At 39.5% G+C, this 12,366-nt stretch overlaps 1 protein-coding gene across 1 annotated transcript in view; it reads left to right on the top strand.

The window, feature by feature from the left end:
- The first annotated feature begins 654 nt into the window (after positions 1–654).
- The window catches only part of LOC102307016 (peripheral-type benzodiazepine receptor-associated protein 1), an 83,633-nt gene continuing 71,921 nt past the window's right edge, over positions 655–12,366 (top strand). Inside the window, exons 1-3 of the mRNA XM_014335541.2 lie at positions 655–1,184; positions 1,930–2,966; positions 9,173–9,442. Coding sequence (XP_014191027.1) covers positions 2,076–2,966; positions 9,173–9,442 — 1,161 coding nt within the window. The 5' untranslated portion in view covers positions 655–1,184; positions 1,930–2,075. The remainder of the gene's footprint in view (positions 1,185–1,929; positions 2,967–9,172; positions 9,443–12,366) is intronic.

The raw sequence follows: 12,366 nt of genomic DNA, 5'->3' as shown, positions 1-12,366 counted from the left end.
ATAGTTTACTCTTATTAGTGGTTTTTACCTGTGAACATAATTCCACACTTATATGACTCTGATATTATAGTGTTAATTGTTTTATTCTTTTATTCTTTTATGTAAAGCACTTTGGCATGCCCTTGGCTTTTAAATGTGCTCTATAAATAAAGATTGTTGTTGTTGTTGTTGTTGTTGTTGTTGTAGGTAGCGCTCTAGAGCCATTTCCCAGTGCTCATATGTAAAACCATTAAAATACAAAATGTTTCACCAGACCTGGCATGTGTGCAAAATTTCATGAGTTTTTGACCATGTTTAGGCCCTCAAGAAGGCCCTTGTTTTGCCTAAATATTAATAATAATAATAAGAAGAAGAAGAAGAAGAAGAAACGGAGCAGAAACAATAGGGCCTTCGCACTTTTAGTGCTCGGGCCCTAATAATAATAATAATAATAATAATAATAATAAGAAGAAGAAGAAGAAGAAGAAACGGAGTCGATACAATAGGGCCTTCGCACTCTCGGTGCTCGGGCCCTGATAATAAACAGAGCAGATACAATAGGGCCTTCGCACTATCGGTGCTCGGGCCCTAATAATAGTTATTATTATAGTTATAAAAAAAATAATAGTTAAGATAATAAACCTTGATTAAAAATACATAGAAAATTGGCGGATTTACATCACACTAGCACTGTGTAACCACTAGTGGTCCTTCATCTCCCACAAGTTGAGAGGATGGTATGTTGCCTTCAATATCAGTAGGTAATACTCCATATTTTGGAGGAGGGGGAATAAAAACCAAAAACTTCAAATGAGCCCATGAACTACTCAAATCTTTACATAAAATACAGAAATATAAGAAACTGAAGCCATATAAAAACAACTGAAATCTATCCAACCTTGAAAAATTACCAATCTCATATGTCATGAAGCGTTGCCATGGTGAGAAAGGACGTGAAGTACGTGAAAGCAGCATTGCTCCTGGCCGGGCCAGCAGGATGACGCTGGACAGAGGCTGAGTGTGACACTGGTGTCTGTCACATAAACAAACCCCTTCTTGCATGGCTCTGTGGACCTTTAACAACTAAACGTAGGCGGTATTAGTGTTATTACACAGCTAATTTGAATGCTGACAGAAATACTTTAGTCAAAAGAAGATGTCCCCATTGATGAAAAGTTCATTATAGTAGTTGAGTCTGCTGAGAGGTGAGTTTGAGACAAGTTATGGCTAAAAAACAAACAAACCTTAAGCTAACACAGGCTAACAGGACGTAGTAGCCAGAAGTGTTTTTTTTCTTTTTTTTCCTTTTGTCTTGTTTTGTTTTTTCCGACTCGAGAGTGTTATTCACATTACAGAATAGCGTGATAGAGTTTAGCGTCACCTATTTGAGGGCATGACAGTAACATGCTAAACCAAGATTAAGCTAGTTAATTAGCTCGAATTAGCAGAGTCCCCATCCTCCGTGTAATACTAACCGTACTCTCGCGTCCATATGGGAACCGCTAAGTTGAGCTAGTGATGGGCAAAACGGGTTTCAGTAACGGCAGCTAAGACAGATCTTTTTTTTGCATCATATCACTTATTGCATCCTCAGCTAAATGTTTGACTGCTGTTACATACACTCCATTGTTCGTGCCTTGTTCGGTGTTTGTTAAGATGTTTGAGTTCATCCAGGCAACGTTAGATAAAAACTAATTATTGAGTGCCATATTTATTCTAGGTAAATTTAAAATCTCTGTCCGAACATAAAGCAGTCAGCTACCATCACAATGTCCTTTCCTGGTTGCACAAAGATGTTCAGTCTTTCTTTCTCCCTTCATAACAAAACCCTCCCTAAGAAACTATCAATTTCTTAATCATCTAAAAACACTACATTTTATATTTCATATATTACCTTCATCCTTAACCTTCATCTGTCTTTTTTTTTTCGATTTCTCTCCCCCCCCCCAGTGACCTTATGTTATTTGCATGCTGAATTTCTAACCCACCAAACCCATCATTCACCTGCATGGCCACTCAGTTCTGATACTTAGCCAATTCTTTAGAAGTGAGAACTGTTTACCCTTCCATGCATGTTGTGCTGTGAATAAGGCATCATGACTGAAGACAGGGATAACTCTGTGGTACTGTCATCTATGAAACCATGCCAGGACCTGTCGGGCTGTGGACAAGACCTAGAGAGCCTGCGTGCTGACTGGGAAGTGGCAAAATCGAGAACACGACAGGCTCATGAAGCGCTCACTGCGGAGATTAGATGGCTACGAGAAGAAGCAGAGAGAGAGCAGCAAAGAGCTGTGAGGGAGCTGACAGCCAGGCGAGGAGACCAAAAGGACAGAAACTATAACAGACACAGGTATTTTCTGGCTAAAAAGGTGGACACTGAAAGCAGTAAATGGCACGGTAGCGTTGACTCCACACGGAAAAAGGCTTTTTGTTTTTGCAGCAGACAGACGTATACAAAGCTGGAGCACTTACTGCTAACTCTGTATATGAAGATAAACGGTGAGCAGGCAGCTTATAAATTGCATCACAGGCAGAAATTTGAGCTAGAAAAGGCCATCTTCCTTTGCCACCTGCTAGAAGCTCATGGAAGACTGTTGCAGGGGGCACAGAAAGCGGCACCCCTCAGGCATGTTTTCAAAAGCCTGTCAAGGAAGCCATCTCAGGAAGACAGCAGTAAATACTGTCAGACGACCCCCCTCCTAACCCCCCAGAGGAGCTTGCTACAGAGACCCCATAGTACCTCCCACTCACCAAAAAGCAAAATCAAACTAGATCAGTGGAAGCAGCCTTCAGAGAGGAACTTATGTGCAGCTGACCCCTGTGCCACTCCTACAGTCTTGGACACCTGTCAGAACAGATCTCCAAATATTTGCCACTCTCTCAACACTCCCCATGCAGGCTGGGACGACCAGCCGTTGTCCTGCACTGAGTCTTCTAGATCTGAGGAGTCCTCGCCGTCCAAATGTATGAAAAGAAACATGGAGGTGAGCAACTTCATATTTCCAGGTTAACCTATCCATGTTTGTTTTGTGTTTTTTTTTAAACAAGAAGTAAATAAAAACCCACCACATAAAAAAAGTGATAAAGTTAAAAACATTTATCATCTTGTTATTATGCAACATTCTTCTAGTTCCTGGCAGTTGTGACTTTTTTATGGTTGGCATTCAGTATATTAGTAGAAACTTTTATATATGAAAATATATTCTGTCCTTGGTGTCCTCAGTCCATGCTTATGTGGTGGTCCTGACTGTCTTTACTTGGACAGTGCTGCATATCTTTGCCTGATCCTGCTCCTGTTGGATCTCATGAGTCAAAAGCTGCACACATGCCTTCCATAAGCATCATGATGCTTTAGAATCATGTGACCACACATGGAAAAACAATTCAATAGTACTTAAATCTGTAACCTGGCTAAGCAACATGAATCTAGTATGGATGGCTTTGTCATTTCCAAGTCAACTTTGTTGTTATATACTGACATATAAACAGCATATATGCTGATCTCAAAGTCATTGTACAAAATATTTTACATACAGTACATACAACAGTGTGACTTGAAGTGCGGAATGGTCTCAAGTACAGTTTTGGCAAGTGTTTTCACGTTAATGTTGTGCGCATGCTAGCTGTTTGCAAACATGATCATCAGATCAGTTTACTTAACAGCCACAGGTGTTAATTATAACAAAGTTTCTCTGACTTTATGCCGTGCTCATTTAACTATTATCTGTAATAATTAAATAAAAAATATATTAAAGGAGAAATATGCTAATTTTTAAGCTCCATATATTATCCTTATTTATCTTATATGTAGGGGTTAAAGCCTCTTCATCTCCCCCTTATTCTGATGATTGGGATTTGTGTGGCCTAGTGATCCTATGAGCTACATTATTGTGAGTATTCTGCTAGTGTCTCCCTAAGCCAATGGGTGGGGGAACTCCAGGCCTCATGGGCCGGTGTTGTGCAGGTTTTAGATGTGTCATTGATCCAACACAGCTGATTAAATGGCTAAATGACCTCAACATGTCTTCAAGTTCTCCAGAGGCCTGGTAATGAACTAATCATTTGATTCAGGTGTGTTGACCCAGGGTAATATCTAAAACCTGCAGGACACCAGCCCTTGATACCTGGAGTTCCCCACCCCTGCCCTAAGCAAACCGTTTTTTGCTGAAACGCCAGACTTGCGAGAACACGCCACGCCTCATGTGGACCCAATACAAGCATGGTGCAATATAGATCAGTGGCAGTCGAGGGTGGGGACCTTATCGGTCTGATCTGCTGCAACCGGCTTTGCTTACATGGAGCATCACTGCTCTGGTGGAGAAGGAGCCTGAACCGGTGCTTGACGCCGAGAGATACCAGCTTGATATAGTTGGGCTCACCATGATGCACAGCTTGGGGTCTGTAATCAGTTTCCTGGAGAGCGGTTGGATTGTTCCATTCTGGAGTTGCTCTTGGGGATAGATGGTGAGGAGGGATGGTGTCCGGTGTTTATTATGTCTTACTCCATTTTACATATCAATGTTTTTTTTCCTCCATGTCTCTGAGAAGTATATAAAAAAGGAAAGCTGTGCCTTCAGGTTGCAGACACATTTTTTGATGGGCTATGCAGAAATTGTTTGTGTGTTTCTGTCATGATATTTTGAGCTGCTTGACAAGTTGCATTTGAAATTACCTGAAAATACCTTTAAATTTCCTTAAAATAAACTTTACTCCATTTATGTTCACATTTCTTCTCTAGCTAGATGCTGAACTACTGCAACCAACTTTGTTTACATCTCCATCAAAATGCATCAGAGGGATGAGAAAAAAAAGATTAATTTTTATTTATATAGCACCAAATCACAACAGCAGTCGCCTCAAGGCGCTTTATATTGTAAGGAAGCTGTCCAACACTATTTTCATGGACCGACCTTTAAGATAAATACAACAAAATAAAACCAGTACCAGAAAAAAGAACATTTATTAATAACACACAGGAAAAGACCCAGGGAAACAGAGTTAATGTTAAAAACGATAAAAAATAACGATTAAAAACCCCAAAAACCATAAATGTCACACCTGTGTCTCAACTCTCGTGGCCCGGTCCCAAACGACTCACAGTACCGGTCCGTGGCCCAGGGGTTGGGGACCGCTGTTGTAAGGTAAAGACCCTACGGTCCCTATTAAGACCCTACGGTCTTAATAGTATTGTGGGTGGAAACTGGATGTCATTATTGTGTTATTACTGAATAATTTTGAAAAATGACCTCTTTCAAGAGTAATATACATTAACCTACCTATCATGTGAAGGTGCTCGAACATCATTCTGGATTTTTTCGGCCTATTTTAACCTCCATTTATACATATGCCTTGTTGCAGCCAATTATTTTAGCTTCTTGCTTTAGCTCCATTTCTCTTTCTTTTGAGCCAGCTTTCTTCTGATTGGCTGTTACTTGCAAAGTCAAGTCATAGTCAAAGAACAGATGGATGAATGAAATCTAAAAGATTAAGCTATCAGGAACTGTATTTTGTATATCAGTTGTGCACCGAAACAGTCAAGTAAAACGAAAGGGAAGAAGCAAATATCAGCAAATGTTGCAGCTTTTTAAAATGTCAAAATGATGCAAGATGTGTTAAATAGTTTAAAGTCCGAAACAGCCATTTTGGCCGATATGACAGCTTAGAAACTTAATTTTCACACTTTCTTAAGATTGAACCGTCTATTGGAGGTGAATATTGCATGATATGTGCAGAGAGGAGGGTGGAGGGTGTGTGTGTTTATGTGTCTCTTGTAGGACTGGCAGAATTGGGTCACTGTGCTTCCATGTCTTAAATTTTGGATAAAGTTTTCATAGGCATGGATTTGAATAATTAATCAAAACTTGAACTGTATCTAAAAAGTGGGCAATTGCTCATCTCTCTATATTTTTCTTTAATATTTCTTACACGTTGCTGCTAAGGTATTGGACCCAAATACTAATACTCTAACAAGAATGCACTGACTCATCCCTCTTTCTTTTCGTCATGTCTGATCTGCTGATAATATTTTTCAGCATGTGTGGAAAGGCATATTCATTGTTTTTTCTTTTGGGCTTTTTAATCAGTCTATATCTTGTCTGTAATAATGTTTAAATTTCAATGTGAAGTGTGTGAGTGTAACATAATATTTATTTTCTTGTGAGATGCTCTTCCGATTGTGCCAAAATGAGCATAAAAGGATGTCTCTGCCATTGATCTATGATGCGCCTGGCTGAAGCTCCTTTCTTTGCAGGGGCATATGTGGTTTGAGATTTATTATTTTATGCTCAGTAAGATTTTTCATAGTTACTGTATCTTGTTGTAAGCAGGGCTGTAGGGCTGTTCGATATAACGATATATATCGGATCACGATATAAAAACATCTATTGTTTCATTTTACGTTATCGTTTGTTTCGTTGTGTCGCAAAATAAACTGCGGCAATATTTTTTCATCGTTTTGATGGTCACTGTAGTGGCTATATTAATTTTCTTAAAGTTCTCCCTTTCTCTTATATTTAATATAACCACACTATGAACAGACAAGCGCCTGTTTTTATGCGTTGTCGTTAGCAACAACGAAGGTAAAACCACTGCATGTCCGCTTGTTTATTTTCCACATAAACCTTTCACAATAAACCTCAAGATCCTGTTGAGACTTTTCTAAATAAACTGAATCACGTGAAAGACTATGCAAAGTATTTATGGATGAGAAGCAAAACAGAGTCATCAGGTGCTTAAAAATAAACCTTAGACTCAAACGTTAGAACAGGCTTTTCCCCGCAGCACGCTGCGTAATAAATACTCACAAAGAAAACGGTGGCAGTTACAACTTATGTCTAAAAATGTATAGTTTCATACATCGGTTAAAACATTCGACTCCAGGTACACGACGCCCAGCTGGAAACACTTCACGCAAGTCGAGCTGCCCGAGATTCACAGAATTTACAGAAAATGTTACATTTTTGTGATTTATATCGTTATCGGCACAATAGATGTCTTATATTGGGATATGAGATTTTGATCATATCACACAGCCCTAAGCAGTGGTCATGTGTACTGCAGCTCTCTCACATATTATTTAGTTGTTTTGCTGTCAAGAACACTGCTACTAACAAAGGAGCAAATTTAAAATTTCAAAGGAGTTGAAGCAGAATATAGATGGTGTTCAGAGGCACTCATGTGTTGGTTGGTTTGTCTTTAGGCTACTTAAGATTTAAGATCTTGTGAGCAAACTAAGTAATAATGGAATAGGTTGAAGCTGGGGAAACCGATGTTAGGACAAAAAAAGGAACCTTGTGTGTGTATGCCAAAAGTCTGTGGCTCTCAATTTTTAACCATTTAATGTATCAAAAACTGCACGGTAAAGGAAATGTGAACTTTAATTTTCAGGGTGAACTGTATGTGATTTTACTTTTGATTGCACTGACAACACACCAGAAAAATACCAGGTAGAAAAAAATTTTAAAAAGCCAAAATTTCCAGTTAGTCTTTGTTGCTCCTAACTATAGCCTCTCTGTTTGAAGTAATGCTTTATACGAAAGTTGCATTTTCACAACTAGAAAAAAAATGCTTATTTTAAAAATATCACTCACCAAAATGCAAATTCCTTTGGTGGTTTCTTGCACAGTAAGATAGATTATTTGTTAGATAAACTATCAAAATGCAGCAAAAAGGCATCCACAGCACAGCTGGGATTTCCAGTAAATTTATTCCAGTTTACAGAGGTGAGGCTTGTCAGACACTGATTGGCTATAACTTCCTGTGTCGGGAAAGTAAAAATTATTCATAGAGGCCTATTTTAATACTGCATAATTTCATTAATTATGGGATTAATAAAGTATTCTGATTCTGATTTCTTTACAGTTTCACATGAAGAAACTTTACTCTTAAGATGAACTTTTCGCCCTCACTGTCTAAAACATACTTTTTTTTCTCATATCCAGTCAAGTAAATGACTATACGATGTATTTCACATATCCATCTACCGTACTCTAATTGCGTCCATTTCCCTAGTGCACAACTACAGTAAAACATTACAGTCAGTTTCTGCTGGTCATAGCTGTCTGTCTGCCTGCCTCCTGCAGCCTCCCTCTGTTGCACTGTCTACTACCCCTTGAGCAATCAATAGGCAGCCAACATCATTCCAGCGTCATCTCCATGGAAACGAGCTCTCGTCCCTGTAATGATTGGGTCCCTTCTCAAAACCTGCCTTTTTGTGATAGGACGATGGATGCAGTTCTCCCAGCCCCCTCCTTTCATAGACACTCGACATCTCACACACACACACACACACACACACACACACATTTTTCTCTTCGTCCTCCTGCTTCACCTTTATAGCGCAGCAACCAAGAAGGGATTAAGCACCCTGTTGAGTCTTATTGCTTCTGGATGAAATGCTTCTTGACAAGGCAGCATGAATACGGAGAGACTCACAGCTGAGGAGTAAGCATGCCACCCACATCTCAACCTTGCTGAGAGAATGAGGGCTGAAGCGAAGACCTGTTAGTCTGTTCTTTTTTTCGCTATCACACGTCTCTTGTCGTGTTCTACTTGATTTGGGACTGCACGGGCTATTTCAACATTACGTAGGGTATGAGTGAACTAGCGTGTCTTTCCTTTTCTATTTATGACAACCCTCCCCCTCGTGCAGACAAGCAGCGAGGCAAGAAGAAATGGGTTATTTCAATGTGGTGAGCTGGACTCTGAATCTGAATGCTACACTGTGATAAATATAACAGTATGCTCAAGAATGCTGCTGTGCTGTGACATTCATTGATTGGTTTTCACAAGCGAAGACCAAAAATATATAATATCCCTTTGGAGCTGATTGTCCTCATTTTGGAAAACGTCACTGCGTAAAGAGAGGAGGTACTTTAGAGATGAACCAGGAGTTATAACTGCTTTTAATCAACCCTCAACATCCAGCACGAGAGCTGTTTTTGTCAGTACCATTTAGCATGGATTTACAAAATTAAGAGCTTGATACCATGGCAGTAAGAGTCATTTGCTTGTTTTCAGACACTTCACCTTAGCCTTGAATAAGAGCCCAGTCCTGCTCGTGAACTGGTGGAAGTCAACCTGCGGTCCATGTAATTCTCCTTCAGCAAATGAAACACAAGCAATGGCTTGGTCTTGGCCGAGCACCTCTTGTGGTCATATTGATCTCCTCCGCTCTGTTTAACTTTGACAGAGAGTGATGTACGACTTGTGCACTCGGCCTGAGCAGCCTGAGCCCGCGCCGGCAAACAGAGGAATGGAGAGCCGCGAAGAGGCGAAAGCTTTTGAGGCACAACAGCCGGAGTTGAGGGGGTCGGTGGAGCAACATGATAAGCAACAAGGCAGCCTCTCAGACAAGGCAACCCCAACGACAGCTAATGTCACTACAACATCACTGTTAGGAAAGAGGCACCACTCGCTTTACGCAAACCTCAGTGGCTTAGAAATGGAAGGGATACATAAAGTAAGTGCGGAACACCAATGTGTCTTTCTGATGGTTAATGGCTTGGAAATGTTTGGGCCTGGATAGGTGTCAACCTACTATTAGAGAGAAGCTAATGTATGTAGAGTATTACAGGATCATTTTGACAGGAGATTTCAACTCAATACTCAAGGTAATGTTCAGGTTGTGTTGCAAACCATAATATGGGCTAGTTCTGCATATCCTCTGTAACTGAAAGTCACAGAGCCGTTATTTAAGTACAAATCATTTGTATGGGATTACACTGGTGTTGCACTGCCTATTTTCATTAAAGCTTCTTTATTAAGTTGCTGTAGTAGAAATAGATTGTTAAACAGGAATCTTTCTTTATATGGTGACTTTTTTAACCTCTATATGTCCTCTAAATATTCAAAGTCAGCACTGAAGCCACAAGATTGTAGTATGGCTAGTAGATACTAATTCAAGTAGCTTCTCTAAGGAGTTGTAGTATACGAAGCTGTTACCACAGCCAAAACATCCTTAGATAATACCACTTTGGAATAAAATACCAACAAATGAAACAAAGCGTATCCAAAAATATTTGGAATAACTGAACACGAGTGGTTTAAACTGCTCTAAAAAGTTGGTCAGTTCTGTTTAAAGTTGCAGGCAGTCCCTCGGAGCTGCAGGAAAAAGACATGTCAAAACAGCATCTCCATTAAAGTATGCATAGACAGCTGAATGAGTCTGGGCCCCGTTGAGCTGCTATAACTTGCTACACCATTTATCTTTGTTTTGCCATGTGATTGTTTTTAGTTTTATCTTTTCAATCACATAGTGTTCACAGAGAAATTTCCACTTTTTTGACAGCATTTTTTCTCCCCAAAACATTGGCCCTTCCTTGTTTATCTGAGGCTCTAAATGTTTCTGTAGTTATGACACAATTTCATCATTTAAGCAAAGTAGTAATCTGTGTGCAATATTACTCACTCTCTTCCCCACCCCCACAACTTTATTACCCACAATCACCGTTTAGCAAAAGCTAAACACACATCCTGGCAGAAAATCTGTGGCCACACACCCTGAGAGGGAGCATAAAGTGATGCCTAAGAAATTATTATTTGGTCTTTTTATAGTAGTGATCGGCAGCTGTGTTTTCCACCAGGAATCTGCCAGTCTTACATTACTGTATAACTACACTGTTATTTGCTGTGCAGGTACCACAGTTGGCCTTTTGTTTTGTTTCCCTAGTCCCGCCCATAATTGATGACTGTCTGCGGTATGTTGTTGTATGCTAGGATGCTTTTATATAACAATGTACCAAATTGTATTACCCCCGCCCCCCCAAAAAAAGAGTAAAATATTGATGTAAGAAACAGAGCGTGTTTTGCACAGCAGGCTGTGGCTGGAACTGCCCTGTGGAGAAAATTGGTTGGTTTTAATGTTTTGGTGTAATTTATCAGATTTTAATTATACAGAGTGGCTTGGCTTAAGAATCAGAAAGTATTTTATTCATTCATTAATTCACAGAAGTGGTTAGAGCTCATATTACATACATTTTTTAAGAAGTTGCTGCTGTAAACATTTCCTGTCCATGCACAAAAGAGGCATGGTTTTACTGAAGTCTAAGCATTGTTGACTTTCTGTGCTCTGTGATCTGCACTTTTTAACACCTGCTTTGATTCCATATTTCTGATTGCTAAGTTCCATATGGAGCTACATACAAAATCCATTTATCCGATCACTCTACTGACGTGTGTATCTTTAAAATTGACCCTGCATTCAGATTACATTAAAGGTCAACAAGCTGTGGTTTCTGTTCAGTTTTACATCGTCTAATTCCAGCTGCTGAAAACAATGATTATGTATATATTTCTTGGCCTGAGAGAAGTGCAGAGGTATGCAGTTGTGTTTCTGCTCTGAGAATCTGCTCAAGCCTACTCTATCACCTCAGTCACTCTTGAGGGGACATTAACCACTTTGTAAAATATCCAAATCATAAGAATATGTGTCACTCGGGTGTTTTGTCAGATGTAGTTTGAAAGCCAGTAAATATAGTTTTTGTTACCTTGTCAGTGTGTCAGTTTTCCGGCTATGGATGAAGTGGCATAACTGCTACTCAGCGAAAATCTGGTAAGCTGTTTCTTCCTACTCGATTAGCTCAGTGACACATGCATGCAGGTTTGTCAGGTTAAGAGGGAGATTTAAAGGCCACGTTTTCAGATTTTTGGTCATAGTCATTGTACACCTCAGCAATCCAAATGAGTCAATTGAGGTTTTAAGTAGTTTATATTTTTTTGTATTTTGTTCAGATGAATGAAATATGGGTGTTGAGTTGCAGTTACCATGTTTGCCCCTGGTTTGTGTAGGTTTTCTTTCACAAACTAAAGACTGTTTGCAGCAATTAAAAACACCATGCAGAGGACAGATGGACAGTTGTATCCAAGTTATTAGTAATGGTTAAAATCGAAGCAATTAAGTAGTTATCTGAAAAATACAATTTAAATATCAGACTAATGTATCTTATTTTCTGGGCAATACAAATACACTTTATTATTTTTATTAATTCAGTTTAATTCAATTTTATTTATATTGCACCAAATAACAACAACAGTCACCTAAAGGCGCTTTATATTGTACAGTAGATCGTACAATAATAGATACAACAATCATATGACCCCCTATGAGCAAGCAATTTGGCGACAGTGGGAAGGAAAAACTCCCTTTTAACGGGAAGAAACCTCTGCCAGAACCACCCTCAGGGAGGGGCGGCCATCTGCTGTGACCGGTTGGGGTGACAGAAGGAAAACAGGATATGACATGCTGCGGAAGAGAGACAGAGATTGATAACAGGTATGATTCAATGCAGAGAGGTCTATTAACACATAGTGAGTGAGAATGGTGACTAGAAAGGAAAAACTCAATGCATCATGGAAATCCCCCAGCAGCCTATGTCTATTGCAGCA

Source organism: Haplochromis burtoni, unplaced genomic scaffold, assembly GCF_018398535.1.
Source record: "Haplochromis burtoni strain Fernald_Lab_line unplaced genomic scaffold, NCSU_Asbu1 Contig_115, whole genome shotgun sequence".
Lineage (NCBI taxonomy): Eukaryota > Metazoa > Chordata > Actinopteri > Cichliformes > Cichlidae > Haplochromis > Haplochromis burtoni.
This window is presented reverse-complemented; position numbering and strand designations above follow the sequence as displayed.